This window comes from Rhinolophus sinicus, chromosome 8 (genome assembly GCF_057876585.1).
Source record: "Rhinolophus sinicus isolate RSI-liver-muscle chromosome 8, RSI-T2T, whole genome shotgun sequence".
In the NCBI taxonomy this organism is placed as follows: domain Eukaryota; kingdom Metazoa; phylum Chordata; class Mammalia; order Chiroptera; family Rhinolophidae; genus Rhinolophus; species Rhinolophus sinicus.
Genome location: NC_142508.1, coordinates 40,624,130 through 40,648,897, shown reverse-complemented (window position 1 = coordinate 40,648,897; position 24,768 = coordinate 40,624,130). Strand labels below are relative to the sequence as shown.

The 24,768-nt window shown below is 50.2% G+C and overlaps 2 protein-coding genes across 7 annotated transcripts; one reads left to right on the top strand and one right to left on the bottom strand.

The window, feature by feature from the left end:
- The first annotated feature begins 234 nt into the window (after positions 1–234).
- Positions 235–10,482, top strand: QPCTL (glutaminyl-peptide cyclotransferase like). Of its 5 annotated transcripts, XR_016021992.1 has the most exons (9): positions 241–680; positions 1,161–1,304; positions 2,031–2,312; positions 4,079–4,231; positions 4,333–4,432; positions 4,937–5,053; positions 6,471–7,252; positions 8,418–8,577; positions 8,788–9,016. XR_016021992.1 is itself a non-coding variant. In XM_019754872.3 (7 exons), the coding sequence occupies exons 1-7, from the start codon at positions 471–473 to the stop codon at positions 6,526–6,528; spliced, it is 1,101 nt and encodes a 366-aa protein (XP_019610431.2). In that variant the 5' UTR covers positions 235–470; the 3' UTR covers positions 6,529–10,482. The 5 variants fall into 5 exon arrangements, 2 of the variants coding, with proteins under 2 accessions (XP_019610431.2, XP_019610429.2); XR_012490015.2 differs by having other exon boundaries at positions 8,418–9,016; XR_016021991.1 differs by having other exon boundaries at positions 6,471–8,577.
- A 282-nt stretch (positions 10,483–10,764) lies between these two features.
- Positions 10,765–24,768, bottom strand: FBXO46 (F-box protein 46). Of its 2 annotated transcripts, none has more exons than XM_019754869.3 (2): positions 24,656–24,768; positions 10,765–13,704 (listed from the first exon to the last, which is right to left on the bottom strand). In XM_019754869.3, the coding sequence occupies exon 2, from the start codon at positions 13,625–13,627 to the stop codon at positions 11,810–11,812; it is 1,818 nt and encodes a 605-aa protein (XP_019610428.1). In that variant the 5' UTR covers positions 13,628–13,704; positions 24,656–24,768; the 3' UTR covers positions 10,765–11,809. The 2 variants fall into 2 exon arrangements, with proteins under 2 accessions (XP_019610428.1, XP_074170237.1); XM_074314136.2 differs by lacking the exon at positions 24,656–24,768 and adding an exon at positions 13,792–16,164.

The following is a 24,768-nucleotide window of genomic DNA, read 5'->3' as shown; positions in this document are numbered from 1 at the left end:
CTCCTTTCGGGGGCGCGGTCTCCGAGAAGCCAATCCTGTCTTCACTTCAGGGATAGACTCCGCCTATTTCCTGCAGAGAAGGTTCATTTACGCGTCTACTGATCTTTCCGACTCCACAAAACCAATCATTTGCCTACATCCGGGAGGGGCGTGGACCTGGGCCCGTTAGGTCGAATGTTTTCCATTGTCAAACGCTTCTCATAGGCTTCCCCTCCAAGGCTGAGGCGGAGCCTACTCCTTCTTGCTCCCTTTTGGGTTGTGCAACCCTCAGTGGAACCAACGCCAAAAGCCCCAGGGAGACAGTGAGGCGGGTCCTCAGAACGAAAGTCCCCATTGGCTTCACTGCTCGCGGGAGGGTGGAATGGTGCAGCCGCTCTTGTTATTCATTGGTCCGGTGATTCTATGGGGTGGGACTTGGCTGGGCCTAAATTCGATCCGCGGTCCGGGACCGGTTTCAGGGCGAAGCTGCCATGCGTCCCGGGGGCCGCGGGCGGTCCCGGCTACGGCTCGGGGAACGCGGCCTCTTGGAGCCATCCTTACCGCCCAGTCGCCGCTTGCTACCGCGGGTGCAGCTGTTGCCCCTGCTGCTGCTGGCTCTGGCCGTGGCCACCGCGTTCTACACCATCTGGAGCGGCTGGCACCGCCGAACTGAAGAGCTGCCGACGGGCCGGGAGCTGCGGGTAAGGCCTGGCGGGGGCGCGGCCACCGCGCGGGCGCTCATTACCCGTCTCCCTTTTCCTAACGTCTCAGGTTGACGTGGCTTTATCGTGTAGCCCTAGCCGCAGGTGCCGCGGTTTCGGTCATAAAGACGCATGCCCCTTGTCAATAGAATGAGGCTTCAGACTTGTTCTGTAATAGTGGCTCCCCCTTAAGAGGAAGGGTCTAGAGTAGTAAAACTGGGAGTTCTGGGTTCTAATCCTAAAGTCAACTATTTGGAAAAGTCCCTTCCTTTCGCTGCGCCTCGATTTCCCTTCAGGATTGGGGTGGGCTGGACCAGATGGGCTCGGAGGGACTTTTCCTGCGTCTAGGATTTATCCTAGAAACCTCCGATGCTGGAGGCTGCGATTAGGAAGAGGAACCCGGCTTCTTAAGGGCAATGGCGTCCGGGGTAGCGTCGGAATGGGGTTTGTTCTCATGCTCTGCTCTTCCCGTCCCCCAAGGGTCCATTGATCGGAAGCCTCCCCGAAGCCCGAATGCGGAGGGTGGTGGGGCAACTTGACCCACAGCGTCTCTGGAACACTTATCTGCGCCCGCTGCTGGTTGTGCGGACCCCGGGCAGCCCAGGCAATCTCCAAGTCAGAAAGGTAAAGGGCCACACCTGATTCCACAGACTGTTGGGAAATGGGAAATAGGCTTTCCGCCCAAGATCCCGAAGCACTACGTTTTGAGTGGAGCGTATCTGACTCTAGAGTAACCACTAGGCTGTACTGCCCTCACTGAAAGCTTATGTGCTAGGCACAAGTAACAGTCTTATGAGGTGGGTACCTATGTGATATTCATTATGCAGATTGGGAAACTGAGGCCCAGAGCAGTTGGGTATTTTGCCCAAGTCCCACAGCTAATAAATGTTGTACCTAGGGTTTCAACCCAGACAGGTTGGCTCCGGAGCTGGTGCTGAGACATCCCTTTATTACCTCCCAGAAAGCATCAAGAGTCATTTTAATAGTGCCTGAGTTCAAAACCCACTTCAGCCACTTGCAGTGTGACCTTGGAGTAGTTTCTTAAGCTCTCTGTCAGTTTCCTCACTGGTAAATTGAGCCATTGACAGTCCCTATCCCATAGGGTTCCTAGAACAGGGCTTGGCACACAGCTACTGAAGAGTGAGCTGTGATTAGTGTTGGCCTCAAGAAGCAGGGTCGCTCCACACCTGGCACTTGGTAGGTACTCAGCAGAAGTGTCAAAGGAATGATTTAAACCAAAGTGGGACTTGTGAATCAGCCAGACTGCTCTGCATGGCTCAGGTCACGTGGCCCTTCTCCCGACCTCCTCCCCAGTTCCCACCCACCCTCCCACCTCTCTCTTGCCACTAGTTCCTGGAGGCCACTTTGCGGGCCCTGACAGCAGGCTGGCATGTGGAACTGGACCCCTTCACGGCCTCAACGCCCCTGGGGCCACTGGACTTTGCCAACGTGGTGGCCACACTGGACCCAGGAGCTGCCCGTCACCTCACTCTTGCCTGCCATTATGACTCAAAGCTCTTTCCATCTGGGTCAGCCCCCTTTGTGGGGGCCACGGATTCAGCTGTGCCTTGCGCCCTGCTACTGGAGCTGGCCCAGGCCCTCGACCAGGAGCTTAGCAAGGCCAAAGATCAGGTGAGGAGCAGGGATAGGGTGGGATGGAGGGCAGAGGCAGCCATGACCTTGGTTGAAGCCACCACTCTCCCTTACCTGGTCTTGCCTCCATTCCATACGCAAAGTCACAAGGATCTTTCTACCTCCTGAATGTCAGATCGTGTCCCTCTTCTGCCCTAAACCCTCCCATAGCTCCTACTTCATGCATGCACACATGATGTGTGTCCTGTTACCTCTCTAGTCCACTCTAGCCACCCACCACCTCCGTATACCTCAAACCCACAAGATTCACTCCCACCTCAGGGCCTTTGCACTTGCTATTTGTTCTGCCTAGAATGTGCTTTCCTCAGATATCTTCCTAGCTGGCTCCCATCCTTCATTCAGGTGTCCACTCCAGCATCACCTCAAAGAGGCCTTCCCAACCACTCTAACATAGCTCCCTGTCACTATCCCATGATTTATGGTGCTTTATGTTGATGTATCTGTGTCTCCCCAACTAGAATAAGTTCCATCTAGGCTGAGACTTGGCTGCTTTTGTTTCCTTCTCTATTCCCTGAGCCCAGAATATTGCCTGCTATAAAGTAGGATGTCAATAAAAATGTATGGAATGAATGAATGAATGAAAACACAAGTCTCCTCATGCACCTCCCCTGCTTAGGCCCTTTCTTCCATGGTTTAAACCCCTGTGTCCCAAAGCCCAAGCTCCCTGACTCTTGCTGACTCCTCAGGCCTCTTCTCAAACCTCTCTGGCCCCAGCTCTGGTCCACGTTGCATCCGTGCCTGGGAACACTCTTCCCTCTGCTCCATTTTGCCAGGCCAGCTGCCACTCATCCTCAGTGCAAACATCCCTTTCTAAGAGACCAGACGTTCTCCCCAGGCCAGGTTATCCCCCACCCCCTTCCTGTGTTCTTTCAGGATCCTATAGTTACCGCAAGCATTTGTCCCAACTGCATTTCACTATTTGTATAATTATTCATTTGTGGATCTCTTTTTCTAAACAAGCTTGAAGAATACCCAATAATCAGAGCTTCACCCTTATTTAGTATATGCCAGGCAGTTTTGGGACCTGGATTCAAATCCTACCCTATGAATAGAACTGTTACTAACCCCATTTCTTCCCCCGCCTTCTTCTGCTTTTTGCCCCCTTCTTCTGCCTCCCCTGCCCCCACTCCGGTTCAAGTGTTGTTTCTCAGTCTAGTTGTGTAGGACACAGCTCCGTTGCCCATGCTGGTATTATGAGCCTTGCGCTCCCCCCTCTGAGGCAGTCAGTCGGCAGCCAGTTGTCGGTCGGCCGCTCATAGCAGCTCATGGCAGCTATCGCTGGCTGCCGGCCACTCACGCTGGCCGCCGGCCGCTCATGGCAACACACAGCAGCCCACAGCAGCACACGCTGGCTGCTGGCCACCAGCAGCTCACGGCAGCCCAGCTCAAGGGAGAGTTGTTCACAATCTTAGCTGTAGAGGGCGCAGCTCACTGGCCCATGTGGGAATCAACCAGCAACCTAGCTCCAACCACCTGAGCCACCAGGCTGGCCCACTAACCCCATTTCTACATGAGGAAACTGATACTTCAAGAAGTTAGTGACTTACCTGTGACTGCTCGGCCAGGAAGTGGCTGAGCCAGGATTTAAACCCAGGCAGCTGGCTCAGAGTCTGTACTCTAGGCCACCACGCTCTGTGAATGAGGAGACTTAGTTTGTCCCATTCAGCTGTGCAAGCGGGCAGGAAATGGGGGTGGGTCGTGGCGAGGGCTGGCACTGAGCTGGCCCTGACCACCGGCTTCCACAGGCAGCCCCGGTGACCCTGCAGCTGCTCTTCTTGGATGGTGAAGAGGCGCTGAAGGAGTGGGGACCCAAGGACTCTCTCTATGGCTCCCGGCACCTGGCCCAGCTCATGGAGTCTGCACCCCACAGTCCTGGCCCCACCAGGATCCAGGCTATTGTAAGACAACGGCCCCTCTGGGTTCTAGCAAGGGAGGGAGGGGGTAAGGCAAGGTTGGCAGCATCCCACCTGGCCTCTCCAGTCCTGGCCTCTCTCTCTAGGAGCTCTTTATACTTCTTGATCTCCTGGGAGCCCCCCATCCGACCTTCTACAGTCACTTCCCTCGCACAGCCCGCTGGTTCCATCGGCTAAGGAGCATTGGTAAGGGTGATGGTAGAGGCAGGCTCCAGCTCGGGATGCCGCAGGACATGACGGGCAGCCACCTGTCCTGTAAGGGGTTATCCAGCCTTCCCATGAACTTCGTAGCCTCTCTCTAAGGCACTGAAACAAAGGCCACAACACAGAAAGCTCCACAGTATAGTGATTACAGAGGCTTGGGGTCAGATAGCCCTGGGTTCGAATTCTGGCTCTCCCTATCATCTGTGTGAACGTGGGTAAGTGGCTTCATCTCTGAGCCTCAATTTCTTACCTGTAAAGTGGGCATACTGGTGATGATAAATGGAGTACCCCCTCCTAGACTCAAGGGGATTAAATGAGACTGGGAACATGGTACCCCTGCAGTAAGGAGTAACCAACATTCATTTTTGTTGGGGGATGATCACCAGTTCCTTACTTTCAGACCCCCTGCCCTCCTGATTTATGAGCCAGGGGAACCTCTGACCTCTGAGGGGCTGACCGTTGTTCTCTAATCCCCACCGCCTCCAGAGAAGCGCCTGCACCGTTTGAACCTGCTACAGTCTCATCCCCAAGAAGTGATGTACTTCCAGCCTGGGGAACCCTTTGGCTCTGTGGAAGATGACCACATCCCCTTCCTCCGCCGAGGTACCTGCTGTGGAAGAGTGGGGCGCAGGGGTCCAAGGTAGTCACAGATGGGACCTGGCCCAGCCTCTTCCCAGGGTGGAAGTCTGGTGGCAAGTTGCTTAACCTCTTTGTGTCTCGATTTCCTCATCTGTAAAATGGGCATAACAATAGATCCTGTCAGCCCCTATCTTGTTGAGGGGACTGAATGTGCTCATACAAAATGTAAAGACGTTTCGTGCACCAGTGCCCAGCACGTAACACACTTTGGAGAAATGTGACCTAGGATTGTTTGTGCCTCAGTGATTGAAGAGTTTCTTCTAGCCCTGCCTTCCAAGGCCCAGGCAGCCCAGCAGAATCATCTGAGGAGTTTCGAAAAATGCCCAGTCACATTTCAGGCTTATCAAACCATAAGCTTGGGCCTCTGCGTTATTTTTATTAAACTCCCAGATAACTCTGATGCGTGGCCAGGATGGAAGACATCTGGTAGAGGGGTTCAGAACATAGGTTTTAGAATTGAACAGCTCTGGGTTCTAGAATATGCAATTTAGCCACCAGTTGACCTAAGGCAAATTATTTAGCCTCTCTGAGCCCCCGTTTCTTCTGGAAAATGGAGGCATTCATACAAAACACATCTATATGTATACTTATAATCATGGAGTTGAAAGGATTAGGTATGTGAAATACACGGTGCTTGGCATGTAGTGTTAAAAACTGCTTTTAAAACTTTTACTCCATAATTTACGCATTCAACAAATATGCATTTCATACAATGCCTTCTTTATTGATTCACTCAGTGAACACTTCCCAAGGCAGGTACCGAGTGAGATGTCAGGGACACAGCGATGGGCCATAATCCGCCTGCCTCCTGTCTAGTGGAGTGACCGGTACTTAGCAAACGTGGACAAATGCAGAGGAAAGTGTTCTGAAGATGGGAACGCAGTGTAGCGCAGACACTCGAAACAGGTGGCCTGGGTTCAAATCCTGACTGTTTACTAGAGGTGGAGCCTTAGGCAAATCACTCTGCCTGCCTCTGTGCCTGTGTCCACAGCTGTAAAGTGGCAGGAATTACGGTACCCACCTGAAAGGGTTATTACAAGGAGAAAGTGGGTGTGATATGTATAGTCTTAGACTAAGGCCTGGAAAAGAATAAGTACTTTATAAGCGTTAACTATAACGTATACCTAATAACGTAGACCTGGCGAGGACGATCAGACATCTTTCCTTTCTTCTGGTCTTTCCATAATCCATTGTTTTGAGTTTCTGTTATGAAAACAGTAGATGTACTGGATATATATTTTAAACTAACATGTACCCTCGCACACTTAAAATCATTGTTCAGGCTCTTTAAGTGCCAGGACAGAGTATGTTTTGGGGGTGGGCAAGGCCTGGGGTCCTGGCTCAGCTGCGGACCTGACCGAGTCCCCTCTTGCCCCTGCAGGCGTCCCAGTGCTCCACCTCATCTCCATGCCCTTCCCCTCTGTCTGGCACACGCCTGATGACTCTGAGGCCAACCTTCACCCACCCACGGTCCACAACCTGAGCCGCATCCTCGCCGTGTTCCTGGCTGAATACCTGGGGCTCTAGCCTGCCCTGCTGACTGAAGGAGCAGCGCCCAGCAGGGCTGTGCCCAGGACCCCTGGAGCCAGTGGAGCTCAGGCCGGGCCCGCCTCGGGTGTGCCGGCTTGTTCTTTTTCATTTTGGCTCTGCTTGTGTTATGATTGGAAGACCGTCTTTCCTTTGACTATCTCAAGGTGCCACTCTTCAAAGACTTGGAAGAGACCACTGTGGGGTGAAAGCCAAAGGAATAAGAGCTTGGCCCCTGCTCTGAGGGAAACACTTGGGCTGAAGGTTTACAGGGGCCACACGCTGTTCTCAGTCAGCAAACCATGGACTGGCGTATGGACCAGCACCACCACCCAACCAAATGAATTCTCTGTGGCTTTTATCTTTGTGTCAGTTCGTTTTCCAGAATGGCAGCCTCGCTACTGCACCAGTCCAAGCCATGTGAGGCCCACAGAGGCTGTGCTCATAGGCAGGAACAGAGATGAAAGCCAAATTTTGGGAACTCAAGACTGCCAGATCCAATGGGCGATAAACCAGTGTTTCTGCAAAACGTATTCTGCAGAACTAGCATAATACGTGTTGCATGGAAAAAGGGATCAAAGAAGCGGGGCGAGACAACATTAAAAGAATTTCATTGCATAATGTGAATTTTCAAGGGTAAGACAGAAGGCAGTATTTTCCCAAAGTATTTCACCACAGAACCGCTTTTTTGGGGCAGCACCTCACAGAACTATGGTACCTCAGAAGATACTTTGGGAAACACTGGGTTTTGATAGTTTATGTTTATGGAAAGAGTGACAGACCTAGAATCACTGCCAACTAGTTATGCCAAACTATCCTGTCCCTTTTAGTTGTGGGTAGAGGAAGGAGTGTGAGATGGTGGGTGTAACTGCAACTCTAGTGATGGCCTGAGGAAGTATTTCTCAACCCTCACGTCAGACTCAACGGGGGTGCTTATTAAAAGATGCAGACTCCCAGGTTCCACCTAGACCTAATGAATCAGAACTCCAGGCAGGGACTGGGGCTCCGTAACAAGTACCTGAGGCAGTCTTGTGATCAGCAAAGTTGGACATGCTGTCCTTAAGGCTACAGTGTGGTGCGTGCCTGGCTGCTTAGCAAACCTACTCCATAGAAAACTTACACGGAGGGCGCCTGGAAAAGGAGTCCTATGCTGGGCTGTGTGCCTGCTGGTTTTGTGCCTTTGGTAGGTAGCAGGGATGTCAGGCCAGGATGGAGGATTATTAAGTAGTGAACGGTGAGCATCGGCCTCCTGAGCCAACTCAAGGCTGGAAAAGACTTGAGAATTCAGGGGCTGAACCTTAGGATTCCTAATGAGAAGGATAGAGGTCCTAGATTCGCGTTCTACAGTAGCTGACATTTACATTTTATATGTATCAATTCAGTCTCCCCCAAATCCTGAGGTAGGTACAATTTTGGTTCTCACTTTGCAGCTGAGAGGGTCGGGTCTGAGGTTTATGAACCACTTGTTTACAGAGCCCAGATTTGCGCGTGCAGCTGTGCTCCTAACCCCATGTCCTACTCCCGTTCCAAACTCACCTGTGCTGGACCAAGAGCTTGTTGACAAAAAGCTCCTCCTGAAGCTTTTAAATGGCTGCAAGTTCAAGTGGGGTTGGGGAGGGGATCCTAGCAGACAAAGAGGTGGAACTGGCAGGAGTCCACAGAGTTCAGAAAGGGAAATTGACAGACCTCAGCAAGGTGGCAAGAGGATCTCAAACCACAGGGAGATTCCTATTTGTTCATTTTTTGTGTGGCAGACCTGGTGCCAAGTACTTAAAGTGTACCATGTCCCTTTACTTCACAGCCATCCCCGAGGTAGAGACCATCATCTCCATGTTAGAGACGGGAAGCAGTGTTGTTACATTCCCAGCCCTCCATGCCGCTGCCAAGACGTCTTGGTTGAGTGTACTACATGCCAGGCACTGGGCAAGGGGCCTGATGCACATTTTCTGCACAAATCCAGGGTAAGGACTGTGAGCTCCATTTTACAGATGAGGCTGCTGCTTGGCAAGGTGTTCTCCTCACCTCCCTTTCGTCCCCCAAACTTGGGGTCCCCCATCCTCATGCTATAAGGGGCCACTAGGTGTTCTGATAAGCACAATTGTTGAGCACTCTAGATGTGATGCACTCACATGTCAGTCTTTTGAGGAACCATCAGTATTCTCATTTTTCAGAATAAGAAACCAGAGAAATCTGTTGCAGAAGACTGCGCAGCTAGACCCTTTCACTGCAACGTGTCTCGGTCTCAGTGTACATTTTTAAAAATCTATCCTGCTTATGACTCATTGGATTTACTGATCTTTCATCACCAGCCTGGAATTCGGAACCATTGTCTTTAAATATCTTTGCACTATTCTCTTCTGATTCTAGAATGCCAATTAAATATTAGACTTTCTCACTCTATCCTCTGTAGCCTTTCATATTTTTCTTTTTGGCTCTGCTACTTTTCAGATGTTATCTCTGGTTCCATAGATCTTATTTCAGTTGTGTCTAGTTTGCTGTTTAGCCCAGCCATGTGGGTTTTTTCCCTTTCCTATCTGCTAAGCCATTATTTAGTTCTGGATTCCCTGCAGTTATTTCCAAACTCTTGTATCTAATCTGAGGCTGACAGTCTCATCATCTGAAGCCTTTGTGGGTCTGTTGTTGGTGGTGTTTCTGCTGGTTCTTGCTCATGCTGGTTTATTTCCATGCGTGTTTGGGTATTTGGCCGTGTACTCCTCATTGTCTAAAAATTATTTGTGGGGATTCTAGATGACAGTCCTTTCCACCAGAAGATTTATGTTTGTTTCTGCCAGACATGTCAACTGGAAGTACGCTGAACACGTAATGCAAACCCAGACTGCAAACCCGCGCCTGTCACCGTCAATTCTCAGGTCCACTTTTTCCTTCCCTTTGGTCCTGTGCCCCGCTCACCACTGAGCACATCTCGGCAGTCTTCCAGGTCATGCTTACCTGAGCTTGTATTTCGATGGGATCCCAATTTCTATTAGATTCTCCACCTGGGCAGGCTTTGGCCTTGACTTCTCCCTGCTTGTAAGGCTACGAATAGGAAACTCAAATTTGTCCACATCAGCAAATACCTTCAGAGCAAAAGTGACTTCAGGACCCATATATCTTTCCCTCAAACTTTCAGCTTAGTGTGTCCTTAACTGTATTTTATTGGCTATTTGATTCTTTTAAGATTTTTTTACTTCCCTTTTTCAGCAATAGAGTCCAAATACTCTGGCCCTCCCTCCACAGGAAACAAGTCCCACAAAACCAAGCCACGATTCAAACCCAGCTCTCTTTGATTCTAAACTCTAAGTATTGAATAACTACTATGATATATCCTAGCCTCTCTGGAAATTTTGATTCCCTGATAAGAATATCAGAGACTGTATTTTCCCTCTCCTTTTATACTTGAATTTTTTAAATGTCTTAACCCCTCCCCCCTGTTTTATTTAGTAAATTAAGTGACTATTTTAAAGCTTTCATTACGGGGATCTTTAGTAAGAGAGTTTTTTGTTGGGCATAATATACCCAGCTAAAAGACTGCATTCCCAGTCTCCGCTGCAGCCCTTCCATATGGCTAAGTTCTAACCAGTGAGCTGTACACAGAAGTACAGTAAGTCCTCACTTAACATTGTCAATAAGTTCTGCAACTTTAAGCAAAATAACATAACAAAACCAGTTTCACCACAGGCTAATTGATATAAACAAGAGTTAAATTCCTATGGCACCTCATCAATGTTATAATGAAACAATGTTGAACAAGATGATGTTACTTGCGGATCTGGTGTATAGTGTGCTCCTCTGGGTGGAAGAGGGCTTCCTTCCTGCAGAACGGTGATGGCTGTAATTCTAGCTGCCATCTTGGACCATGAGGATGAGGGCCACAAAGAACGATGGAATAGTGAGCTAGAAGGGGCTGGGCCACCATACCTGCCCAACACTGGATTTCTAAAGACATTAAAACTATGTTGTTTAAGCTACTACTATTTTGAGATTTTCGAGTCCAAACTGACACAGACGAAGAGTCAAAAATAATCTCATGCTAAAGGACTTGGCTAAGGATCCTTTTCTCTCAACTTTTTCCATCTCACCATGCACAGGCCCGTGACTCCCTTCTCTCCCAAACACCCTCCCTGAACAACACATAAACCAGTCTGGGCCCAGCCTTATAAATATGGATTTTATAGAAAGGACCAATTCAAAACTGGTCAGATGCCACACGCTAGAAGATTCCAGAACCACAGGGATGAAAAAACAAGAACAAGAAACCCCCAAAAGAACAAACAATAACACCCCAGACCAAATTGCCTTAAAATTAAGGTCTCAATTGACCAAAGGATTCTAAAGAAACACATATAGCTGGGGATGTAGAGACCCCAATGCCTGAACAAGTACCCAGAGCAGAAGGAAAAAAACGCAGAAATTCAAACCCACAGTCCCTGCCCGCTGGCCCCCCACGCTGTCGAGAGCGAGGCAAAGGGCTTCACAGCTTTTTTTTTTAGGGGGGAAGGGAAGTGATACAATAGCTTAAATAATGGGGGGAGGGAAATTTTTATACTTCAACTCTTTTTTTCCCCTCTGGGGGAAGTGGAGAGACTAGTAGCTTGAGGTTCAGGAGAAAACGGTGATTTTTATTTGTTTTAATGGGGAAAACATCTAGATATGGCAGGCAGGCTGCCATAAAACGTGTCCAGTTTGATCTGTCACGGGATGGCCCCCAGTTCCTAAAGAGGAGGTAAGCTGTGGTGCGGTAGGTTTGGGGAGGTACCAGCCTTGGGTGCTGCAGCCTCTTGGGAGAACACAGCTCCAGAGACAGCTGGGGGAAGGAGTGGAGGGGGCCAGGATGGGGGAACCCTTAAGTAGTACCAAAATTAGCTGCCATCTGCTCCCTGCTGGTGGGTCCCTGGGGTATAGAGAGTGGCAGGAAGGGTGCTGGGGCTTAAATGGAGAAGAAACTTGAGATGATGATAAAAAACACCCTCCTTCTTGAGGGTCCCCGGCCCTGGGTCTGAAGAGTAGAAAACCAATAGGGGTCAGTCAATCAGAGTGCTTTCTTGAGTCATCCCCCTGAATCCCATCTCAGTTCTGGCGGGGGATCAACGCTGCCTGGACTGGGTATGGGCAGTGACCCAGTCCTGGCCCTTGGCTCCCAGGGGGAGGGGGTAGGGGTGGGCATGGTGGGCTCTCCCCCCCCCTCCCCCGGCTTCACCTCCCCTCCTCCCGGCCAGCCCTGCCACCACCCCCGCCTGGCCCATTGCAGGGCAGCACCCAGTTGTTATCATGCAGACCCAGGCGGCAGCCAGGTGTCTCGCGATCGGCTCGGCGGCAGCACATCCAGTAGGAACGTCCATAAGGCAGGTCATGGTGGTAGGGCTTGGGGTGCCAGCGGCAGAGCGACACATCGCCCTTCTCGTATCTCTTGCGGCACTGCTTACAAGGGTCATCCCGGTAGAGTGGGTCACGGCTCCAACGCGAGTCTGTGGCCCGCACACCAAATGCCTCAATGATGCCTTTGAAATGGTGGCAGGTGCACTTGAGGGCCGCCAGGGCCCGCGTGGGCAGGAAGCTGAAGATCTTGACCAGCACGTGCTCGGGCAGCAGCAGCATGTACTGTCTCGGCTCCAGAAGCCTCTGGATCTTGAAGCGGATCTCCAGGAAGTCATGTGACACATGCCGGTACAGGCGGCACAGGGAAGTGTCTGCCGTGCCCTCGGCATCGTCCGGGCCGGGTGCAGTGGCTGGCGAGTCAGCTGGGGGTGGCTCGGGGGGCCCATCTGGCCCACGGGACTGGAGGAAGAAGAGCTGGCCGGGTGGGGGCGGCTCCTCAGGGCTGACCGTCAGGCACACTGTCTCCTCTTTTACGTTCTTGGTGCCATCCTTGCCAAAGAAGATGCACTCATCTACCACGCCCGTCACCACCACATCCACGTGGAAGCCGGACGCTCCGCAGTCCCGGGCAGGGGGTGGAGGGGGAGCCGGAGGAGTGTCCTCGGGCCTGGCAGGGGCTGGGGCCTCCCCCTCATTGGCTTCGTCTGCCCTGGCCAGAAGGAACTCCACATTGCTGGGGAGGGCGTCTCGAGAGGGGCTGATGAGCTGGTACAGGTCACAGGTGATCTTGTCCTTGGCTCGGGGCCCAGGCCCTGGGCTGCCAGGGTAGGCACAGCCAGGCCGGCCCCCACTCCCATTGGGCAAGCTGCCGTCTGGTGCACGGGGCTCTCGGCCGTTGGAGATCCGGAAGGCAATGCGCACCTCCCCGGGGCCTGGCCCAGGCCGTTCCTCCTTGCGAAGACCCTTGGCTGGAGCGTTGTCCCGCTGGGCCTCAAAGTGGGCCACTGCCTCGGCTACACGGCTGCAGTCCCCACCACCAGACCGTCGTTCAGACCCCAGCCCCTTGGCAGGCCCGCCTTGCTCTGCTGACACAAAGACCACAGGCGCTGGGGTGCCAGGGCGTGGGTAGTTCTGCAGGGCCAGGGCTGCCCGCTGTTCTACCAGGGCCACCATCTCAGCCACAGAGAGCAGGTCCACGTCCTCACTGGCTGAGGCTGGGGTCCCCTCAGCAGCAGGGGGCCCCTCCCGGCCTCCTGGGTCTGGCGGAGCTTTAGTAGGCTCAAGACAGCGCCTCCTCCGCTTGGCCTTGGAGCTGTCACTGCCCCAGTGCCCCTTGACCTTCATGGAGCTGGCCCGGCTGCTGCCACCACACTGGTGGGCCACAAAGAAGGCCACCTTCTCTTTCGTATTCCCGGGCTTGATAACATACCATGTGTCCAGCAGGACTCGACCCTCGTCGCCAGCAGCTGCTGCGGAGAGGAGCGGAGCAGGCTGGGAGGCGGGGGCCTCCGTGGCCAAAGCGGGGGGTGTGTTCTCTGAGTGTGAAGGCCCACGGTCTGGCTCCGCCCCACTGCCTGGCTCAGGGCAGGCGGATGGCTTGAGGGTTGCGGAAGGCGGACGTGGCTGGTTCTGTGAGTAGGTGCCAAAGGGCCGGGGGCACCATAGCTGGAAGGGCAGGAGGCCACTGCGGTCCATTCTGGGGAATGGTGGCAGATAGGCAGGGCTCACTGCATCTCACTGCCTAAATGGTGGTAGGGGATGCCACAGGCCACCTGGAGACAGGAAAGAGGAGGTTGGGGAGCTGGGGGAGCCTGCCCTCTAGTACCACCCAGACCTCAACCTCTCTTGATGGAACAGACCTAATTAGGCCACCAAGAACTCCATTGCTGCTCCACTGCACAGGTGAGGTTGCAGAGGGACAGGACCTGCTCTTTCAACACCCAGAGCCAGTCCGCAGCTGGCAGCTTGCTCCAACCCTACAGATCAGGAAGGTTCGCTGGCTGACTGCCTTCACTCCTGATCCAGAGGCCTGCTGCCTTAACCCTTAAACTTAAGTGACAAGGCCAAGTAACATATAGCTCCTCCTTTTGCTATTTGCTCACCCAGTAGCCAGTTCCTGAAAAGACAAAAATTCCCAGCCCTGCCCACAGCTATGGCTGCTTAAGCCAACACAGGAAGGAACGAAGTGGGCTGGGCAGGCGAAGAAAATCTGAGGTCAGAGCCAGACAGGCCCTTAAGAAATTAGCTCTTGACTTTGTTCAGGTTGTGGGGATCTTTGAGAATTTCTCAAAGCTGTGTATCTTCCTCCAGCAAAATGCACACACTTGAACAGACTGTGCCGGTAATTCCCCTAAGCACAGCCACAGACCCCTGGGATAAGAACGCCTGTTCTAATCTAGTCTCCTCTCCAAGATGCACACGAGTAAACTGAGGCTCACAGTGGGGAAGGGTTACGTAGTGCAAAATCAGGCCATCATACTTGCTTTCTGGACTTTTCAATTCAGGACTCTCTCAATAATGACCACTTTATTTTACAAGAACTTTGTGTGCATGACCTAATCTGGGTAATTCTGATAGAGTCGGACATGACCACTTTCCACTGCAGGACCAACAGGGAGCAACCATGTCCTTTCCCTTCCCGTATCAATCCTTCCCTGGCCCTTCTTCCAGATACCAAAATTCCCTCCAAACCTCGAACCTTCCACATGCCTATAGACCAGGTCAGCAAACTATGGCCCGAGGGCCAAATCTGGTCCACTGCCTGTCTTTGCAAACAAAGTTTTATTGAAATATGCTCATTTGTTTATGGCTGCTTTCACACTACAATGGCAGAGTTGAGTAGTTACAACAGAGAACATATGGCTTTGCAAAGCCTACAACATTCATTATCTGGCCCTTTATGGAAAAAGTTTGCTGACCGCTGCAGTATAGACTGTCCCTCTAATTATAAGCAATTCCACAAACACCACTAAAACCCCATCACTTCATGGTTCTGTAGATACCATTCAAAATCCAGACAGCCTTCAAACACCAACAGACACCAGTCACAAAGAGAGTCCTAATCCTACAAATCTTTACCTCCATAATACCTAATCCCACCTATCCCTCAAATACTTACAGCCCCTGCCGAAATTCCAATTCCTTGCTAAAGTCAATCAATCACCATATGGCCCCTAAAACCTATAGATGGCTAAGTTTCCCAACCACCAATACATCTAAATGTCCAGGAACAGAAACTAACAGGACTCTCTCAATAATGTCCAGGAACAGAAATTATCAGGACTCTCTTAATGGTCTTAAGCAAAGACCATTTCTATAGATGCTATCCCTCGATAGCAACCTGACCACCTCCTGAAATTCTCCAATTAGTTCTTACCCTTATCTTCAGAATATCAATGTCCCCCCAAAATATTCAGACGCTTCCAAATCCTATTTTAAACCTAAAAACCTATAAATATTCCCTCCAGCACAGAAGACCCCAATCTCAATGAACCCCACATAGATCCCATACCTACCAAGAAGTCCAACATACACAGCAATTTCCAAATCTCACAGATGCCCCTAAAGACCAGTTTCCTGAAATCTTACACTCACCTCAAACTCTTCCTAAACCTCTACATGTATTCCCTAGTTCCACAGAAGCCCCCAAACTGCAAAAGAACTCACTAAAACATAAAAGCTCCCTCATACATAAGACTAATCCCAAATTATATATTTCTCAAAGCAAAGGAGCCCCTCAAATATTCCCAAAGAAACCCTACCAATGTTACAATAGACATTTGTTATAACAGACCTTTTTGCAGCCTCACTGAAAGCTAATTAGGTACCATTCTAACAAATCCTGCTGCTAATCCTCCCGGTCAAAAGAGGCAGGTAGTGTATTAGTCCGTTCCCAGATTAGGCACAGAAAGGTTGAACCCCAAATCTGGAATCAGACAGGTAGGAAGAAAGCGAGACGGGAGAAAGCCCAGGCATTCTGGCTCCAGAATCGGTACTCCTGGATTCTTTGCTTTTAAGTCTCTCTGTGAGCTCCCAAATCATAGACCCACAAAACATCCCAAACCCCAAAGGGGACCCCTACAACACAACCGAACCTACCACGTTACAAAAGAACCCAAACCCAAATCCCAAGGCGCCCCTTCAGCTCAAGGGAACCCCAAGTATCTCCCACAACCACACAAACACTTCCACAAGCCCTAAAATATCACATCAATGCGAATGGAACCCCCACGTTTTGTAACCGCCCCCCCCGGAATCCGCCAACCCCCAGACGACAGCCGGGAGCCCCGCCCCCCTGCTGCGGAAGAAAGTGGCAGTCCACAAGCACGCGCACTACGGGAAAGAAGGCCCGCCCCCTTGCTCCTTTCCTCCCGCAGTCGTGAGGGCGGGCGCGCGACTTGTTTCCCTCCTCCCCTTTGTTGACAGACTCGCGCGTGACGCCCCCAGCCAATGAGAGGCTGCCGTTCGGGGCCTTGCCCATATAAGGAAGGCCTTGGCGAAAGGGCCCAACTTCGAAAGAGGGAGGAGTAGGCGGGAGGTGACGAAGGAGGTGTGGAAACAGCCGCGTGTAAGAGTGTGTGGAACAATTCCCAACTTTCTGCTAAACGGAGGAACAAGGCCAATACAGAGGCCACCGCATTCAAGGAGAGGTTTATTACAAGACGTTCCCTCTATACAGAAGCCCTGATTGACAGTAGAGATTTAAAGGGACCAGCAGCTCCGGGATTGAGACTCCAAGGAGGGAGGGAAGGAAGCGAGCACAAAGATTTGAGAATGCCCAGCTTTGGTTGGGAACACTGGGGGCCAAGATTTCCTGCGGGAGAAACGGGGCAGCGGGATCACCTCACTCTTAAAACCAAATCGCAGAACCCCGCGACGGCTCTCGCAGCACTGAGTCTAAGCCTGTGGTGGCATTCAAGGCTGAGGCCCTGGGGACAAACGGACCTCCCTGTTCAGTCGTTCAGTCCTTTCAACCAGGCGCCCCAAATCTGACTCAGACTTAGTACAAGAAAAGAATATGAAATACCTTCATAATGATTTTAATATACTGATTAGTTATTAAAATGATAATATTTAGGATATAATTTAATTAAATATTTAAAATTAACTTCTTTCTTTTGACTTTTTACATATGATTACTAGATTTTAAATTACACATACGCTTCGCATTATATTTCTATCGAACAACATTGGTCTAGGTCCTTTCAATGCCACGCTGACTCCAGAGACACCCAAAGGTGGCTTCACTGCTGGTGCCTGTCCAGGCATCACCTGTTTCCCCCACCAGCCTGCCCCAGCGTTCCCTGCTTCCCAACCATCCTGCACATAACAGCCAGAAGGGTCTTCTTAAAGCATAAATCTGACCCTCCGCACCCTTTTCAAAACCTGCCAGGACACTCCAGTGACCTTGGGGAAAAGCCGAGGTATCTCACCGGTCCAGCCTCATCCCTCCCCACTCCTGCACACCCTCAGTTGACCCCGGTGGGTACATGATGTGGCATAGAGAACAGTTAGAATACTGGGCCCTGCCTGATCCTCAATGGGAGCTATTATCATCGCCACTGTGTGGATGAAGACACTGAAGCAGGACAAGTTGTCTAACCAGCCCAAGGTCACACGGAGCTGGTGTGACAGGGAGCAGGGATACGAGCCCAGGGAATCTGATTCCAGATCACTGGGCTCTATCTACTGTTTCACTGTATGTTCTCTGTGGTCTCAGCTCAGCCATTCCCTCCTCCAAGAAGCTAACCCACCAGGGCTCCCAGCCTGGCCTCCCTGCTATCTATTCCTCAGAGTCACCTAGCTCTTCTTCCCTTCCATGGTCTTTGGATTTGCTGTTCCTGCTAACTAGAAGGCTTTTCCCCCAGATCTCCACATGGCTCAATTCCTTATTTCATTCTAGTCTTTGCTCAGATGTAACTTTAACAGGGAGGCCTTCCCTGAGCCCCCTGCCTATGTAGAACCACCCACCTGCCTGCCGAGAGGGGCCTGTTGGTTCCCTCGTCCCAGCCCTGCCCACTCTGTATCACCACTATATAAGGATGGATCTGTCTCCTCTACTGGACCCGCAAACCCCCTGGGGGAGGGGAGGAAGGGCCAGAGCTCTCAAGGTCATCATGGTGTCCACAGCATGGGACTGGATGGATCAAATCTCCCTTCCCTGTGGCTCCAAGTCCAAAACTTCATGAAGCCTTGGCAGTGTAAACTCTGTTTTACACCCAGGTGCTGTCTGTGTCCTAGCCGGCGGGGTCACCGGGGCAGAATTTTCTATCTCCTCACACACTGAGCCTAGCACAAGGCTCTACATTAGGTCAGCTTTCAAAGAATGTTCCACGAAGATCCTTTTTTTGTAAAACATCACAACACAGAAAGACTGAAAGTAAAAAGCTGGAAAAAGACTGACTAGGCAAATATGAACCAAGAGACAAGAAGAGTGAAGTTACCACTTAAAAAAAAAAACTGACAAAAGCAAAAGGTATCAGGGACAAATATGGTGACAAAACAAATTGACCCATTACACAAAAAAGTTCTCAACATAAGTGTTCCTAATACTATGGCCTCAAAATATATACAGAAAAACAAAAACAAAAAACAAAACAGAGAGTTTGGTACATCCACAATTGTAAGGGGAAACCTTAACATATCTCTCCAAAGAAAGCGAATGAAAAGATAAAATCAGTAAGGACCTGAACAACATAATCAACGCCGTTGTTGGAGAATCCACATTTTACATTTCTAGTTTGATATTCAGAGGTCCTGCTGCATGCTGGCCCTGGGTTGGGCGCTGGGGACACAGAGATGACACCGAGCTCACCATGAAGAGCTCATGAGAAAGGGGGCAGACATCCAAATAAACAATCATGACCAACATGAATATATTAGAGAAAATGATCACAACAGCAGTTAACACTTAAGCGTGCACTGTGAGCCAGGCTTTGCTCTTAGTGCTCTATAAATATTAACTTATTCAGTTCTCACACCTCACTATTTTTAATCTCATGTTAAAGATTAGGAAATGAAGATATAGAATGGCTACGTAACTCGCTTTGAACAGCTTTGTGACTGCTTTGAATCAAACAGCACAAGTTCATGAAACACAAGCAGCTTCATTCATTGAGTATACCATGTTTCCCCAAAAATAAGACCTAGTCGGACAATCAGCTCTAACGCGTCTTTGGAGCAAAAATTAATATGACCCGATCTTATTTTACTGTAAGACCTGGTCTAATATAATATAATATAATATAATACAATACAATACAATATAATACCGGGTCTTATATTAATTTTTGCTCCAAAAGATACATTAGAGCTGATTATCCGGCTAGTTCTTATTTTCGGGGAAACACAGTACTAAGCATTTTGCAAGGATCTTCTTGTTCAGTACTCAAGGCCTTTGCACTCTGTTCCCCCTGCCCAGAATGCTCTTCCCCAGGTACGCACAAGACTTATCCCCTTACCTCCTCTGGGTTTTGCTCAGAAATCACCTTCAAGAGAACTTCCTTGATTTAAAACTGCAGCCCCCGCCACACCCTCTCCTCCTTCCCTGATTTATTTTCTCCTTAGCACATATCACTGTCTAATATACTGTAAACTTTGTTTATAAAGTTTCTCGTCTCCCCTCACTAAGATGAAAGCTCCCCCAGAGCCAGTATTTTTGTCCAGTTTTGTCACTGCTGTATCCCCAGCTTTTAGGACAGCACGAAGCACTTGGCTACTGTAAGTGTGGTGTCCAGAGCGGTCGCCCTGGGAGAGTTAGAAATGCAATCTTGGGCTCCAGCCTATACAGTCGTACGCATATTTAAGTCTGAGATGCAATACCCTAGCACATGGTACCGTGTTTCCCTGAAAATAAGACCTAACCGGAAAATAAGCCCTCGCATGATTTTTCTGGATGACAGCCCCTGAACATAAGCCCTAATGCGTCTTTTGGAGCAAACCTTAATATAAGACCCGGTCTTATTTTCAGGGAAACATGGTAGGTGTGCAATGCATATTTGTTTGAATGAATGAACGAATTCTTAACACTGTCATGCTGTCTGCCTTTAGCACATTTGATAACGGGGACCTCCTGGAAAAAGCTTTCTGATTCCAGCCAAGTCCACCTGTGGAAATCCTGCTCTGGGGACTGAGGCAGGATGCCACCTCCTCTAGGAGCTGTCTCGCTGCCCTCCCAAGCTACATGGGATCTCTTCCTCCTGAGGCCTCCTCTTGCAGCACCTGTCACCTGTCATTGCTGAATGACCTGAGTCAAGGCCTCTCTCTCCTGCACGCTGTGGGTTTCTGGAAGGCTAGGACCTCTCCTCCAAGGCACAGCTGCTCTAGCCTCCACACTTGGCTCACTGGGCTAGTTTAGCTCTTCCAGCTCCATCCTAGCCAGTGAGAGCTTTCCAAACACAAATCGGACCCTATCACTCCCCTGCTTAAAACCCTTCCAAGAGGTGCAAGTTCACAAAAAAACCCAAAAAACATGTCCATGAACCCTTTCTCAGGAAGTTACTGGAGGGTGTGCTTCTCCAAAATGAAGGAGTAAACCAAGAAAAAGGAAGTGATCAGATCAAGGAAATAAGATCTAGCCCAGAAGAGAGGCCAAAGGAATCCCCAAATGAAGGTAAAGGGAGAGCCTAGGACAGCTGTGCAGCAGCTCTAGGGAGAACCTGTCTCCGTAAATGCACAGACAAGAGAAAAGCTGACAACTAACAAGCTAACTAAGTGTGCAACTTAAGACGTCTGAAACATCAACAACAATAAACCAAAGAAAGAAGGAAGAAAATGATACAAAACAGATGCCTGACCCTCCCAGGCTGACTCAGGTGACAGCCCTCTCCCATGCTGACTCAGGTGACAGCCCTCGCCCCACCTTGGGGCGCCTCCATTCCAGGGTTGGGGCTGTCTGGGTCCACACCAGCACAGGGCTGGGCATAGAGCACCTGCCCACAGACACACAGGAATTGGTGGCAGGACACCAGGGCCCTGGTCCTGGTCCTTCTATCCCCCACCCTCCTGACCCCATCACCCACCCCGCCACCATTTGTCCACAATCCTGATCCATCATCTGTCGCCCTTTCTTGGCTTTTTGGCCTCAGGGTCTGCTGGCCTCTCTCACCGTCAAGTTTTCCTTCCCAACTAAAAGCTCCCTAATGGTAAGAATTATCGAAATCCAACATGTCAGGATATAGAGATCTAGGATGCAGACAGAATCCAGGCAGAGCCTGCCAGCGTCCCAGCTCTCCCAATTCTGGGGGCATGACCTCAGGCAGGGGGCCTAACCCTCCATGCTTCAGTTTCCCCCACTGTGAAATGAAGATAATAACAGCACCCACCCGTGTGTGGGTTGACCACTCACTGAGATCAATCCAGGAGAGTGCTCAGTGCCAGCTAGGCACTGAGGAATGGTTGGCTCACTATCCAGGCGCTGGAATTAAGAAAAAGTGAAACTACCTGAGAGTTTGGAAATCACTGACCCAGCCAAAGACTTCTTCCCTCTCTATTTCACATTCTGAAATTAAATTGATCCCATTCCCTCACAATAGCCAAAATATGACCATTCCTTTATTATGGTTGGGTATTGGGTCTCACTTATTAACTGAACAGACATTTACAGAGCAGCTACTGTGTGCCAGGCACTATTCCAAGCACTAGGGATATGCAGAAAAAAAAGGAAGAAATCCTTGTCCTCATGGGGCTGATACACTAATTGGAGAGAGGGACAATAAACATATAGTGTCAAGGTGGCAAATACTGTGGGAAACAAAGATAGCAAGTAAGAGGGATTGGGAGTATAAGGAGGGGAGGTTATGATCTGAATCAAGGGGTCAGGATGGCATCACAGATCAGGTGAGGGGCCAAGCCTTTTAGAAAACCTGTGCTTTTAGGAATAATACGGCTTTACCACAGCTGCTAGAAACACACCATTAAAATGGTAAAAATATCATTTTATATGAGTAAGCTTCAGACAAGCACAAGTTGAAAATACATTTAAGATTTTAAGAAAAGGCAAAATAACTTGGAAAGCAGGCATATTTTCTAAAACAAACAAAGGGGAAAAAAGTGTCACACACACACACACACACACACCCCGCCGGGTGCCCAGATGTGACATACAGGAACAGGGATGAGTGGGAGGTTGGCAACTTTTCCCCAAACCAATACCATTTCAGATAATTCACTGAGAGCTGGAGGCAAAGTGTTAAAAATCCATGAAAACAATGACAAGCAGGCAAAGATGGCATGAGAGGCTAAAAATGCATCAGTAATATAGAAACCCAAACCTGGAAAATGAGCACAAGTGCCACCAGAGTTGCAAAACTGCCCCAGCGCTGTGACAACAGCAAGCTCTACAAGAGCAGGGTATCAGCCTCCACCTGGTAGACCCTGGCACATTGGTTGATAGAGCAGGTGCTCTATCAACACTGTAGACTACTCAAGGAATAAACCCGCATTTTCCAGAAGAGGAAACTGAGGTCCTGAGGGGTTAAGTGACTTGCCTAAAGTCACATTGCTGCTGGGTGACGGAGCCAGGATTCAAATCAGTATTCTGGTTCCAGAGTGCATGCTCAATAAGTTTTTCTTGAAAGAATAAAAATCATGAAAAGACTTCCCATTTACTGAGGGCTTCATAAGCACTAGGCATTTTATATATGTTACCTCATCAACGCCTTACAAGAGCCTCATGGTTGGAATGTATCCCCATTCTACATATGAGACAACTGAGGCCCAGAGTGAACCAAGGACACACAGCGGCAGAAGTTGGCGATTTGAACCTGGGCCTATCTGACGCCAGTGCTTTCCTATCAGAGCCAGAGAACTTATGTGATATTTAGGAAGTCTCACAACAAATGAACAAATGAATTACAAAGTTGCCACACTGCCCAGTGAGGCCCCAATGACCAAAAGGTTGGGAGAGAGGAGAACACAGTTGTTAGAAACATTTCCTTTTCACTGAAATACCTGGAGTTGGGCCAGGTTGGGCATTGCCAAGTGAATTATTTATATTTGGCTGGGGATAGGGATGGGAATGGGGACAGATTGAATTTCTGAGCACCCCCTTGGGGAGCCACTCTTGGACGTGGGAGCCCAGGGGTAGAGGATGGGGAACTAGAAGAGTCAGGATATGGTGGCGACCTGGGAGAGAAAGAAAAGGAGGCAGCCTGGCTGATGTCTCACTCACTGGTCCCTCTTACTGCCTTCTCTCTCAGGTCTGATTTCTATTCATGTTCAAAAAAGTGACAACTCACTAACTCCAAGCACTTTACATGCTTACTTCTGTGAACCTTCTAACCTTCCTATGGTTACTGATCCCATTTTATAGATGAGAGGCCAAAAGACTTGCCCAAGGTCACACAGCAAGTAAATGGCAGAACTAAAATTCAAACTGAGTATTGCTTCAGTTCTCCAGTCCCTGTCCTACTCATGACATTGTACTTCAGTATAAGGAGAGGGAACTAAATTACAGCAGTGAAAGCACAGATTCTGAGGCTGGATTCCTAGGTGTGAATCCTGACTCTTATCATTCAATGCTGGATGACCTTGGGAAAGTTGCTTAACTTCTCTGTGCCTCTGCTTCTTTTCTGTAGAATGAAGATAATAACAGCACCTACACCTTAGGAATGTTGTCAGAATTAAATGAGGTACTACTCACAAACAGATAAGAACAGGGCCAGGCACTTTCTAAACAGTAAGTGTTAGCTGTAATCCACTGTGGGGAGTCCATGCATGCTTCTGAGCTGGGGTGTGCCCAGATCAGTGCCAGATTTTAAGAAAATGCCCCTGGGGCTGGACTGAAAAGGAGGGAATCCATTAGCACCTGTGACCCAGTCACATTCCTGGGGTGGGGAACATCCCAGCAACAGCTCTACTGAGGACTTACTGCTAGCCAGGGTAAGGATCTTATGGCACCTCCCCTCTTCTCCGTGCCATGCTATTCCCACAATACATACAGATAAGGGCACTGAGTTTCAGAGAGGGGAGACTTGCCCAGCTCGGTCACAAAGGAATGGCAGAATAAGAGATCTTAATTATGGGCTGCCCACACACATAAACCACTACACTTTTCTAAATCCCACTGGAGAAATGAGAGTGCACAAGGTTGTCTCTATGGCCCCACTGGCCATATTATCTTACAGTTGTGATTGTCCAGTTTATCAGGAGTCTCTGGCTGGACCAGGCAAACTATCACTACAACCCGGCCCCTAATCTCACGCTCCTCATCCCACCCAGTCCTGAAGCCTAACCCACACACCACTCTACCATTGATTTCTCTCTTCCACCATCTCAATTTGCTCTCCTCTCCCTAATCCAATACAGAGGCCCCAATCCACCGCATCCAAAGCTGGCCTCTTCCTCGAAGCCTCCAGACCCCCTCATTCATCTAGCTCTGACCCCCATGCCTTTCCACGTCCCCCAGCTAAACCCTTCAAAATTACCCCTTCAGGGCCTCTGCCTGGACGCCTAGCCCCTTCTCCAATTCGGGACCCACTTCCCCAACTCTGGGCTCCCTTACAATCAATCCCAAAGCTCGACTCCCTTCCCACCTCCAAGACCCGTCCCCAACCCCCATTCTCTTACTACTCCCTCCGGCTCCCATTCCTCCCAACCCCCTCCCCCAAGTGATCTCCCCTTGTCCAGTCTCTTCCTTAGCCCCTGCCTCTCCCCTCTTGCCACCTGGTCCCGAACCCCAGCCCCAGCTCTCAAGCGCCCGGGGCCCCCGCTCTGGGTTCTCACCATCTCCCTGCGCCGCAGCTCCCTCGGCTACGCGGGTTTCCCCCACTCGCTCCTCTCCAGCCTCCCCTTCCGGGTTCCCGCCCCGAAGCCCGCTGGGAATTGGAGTCCGGTCG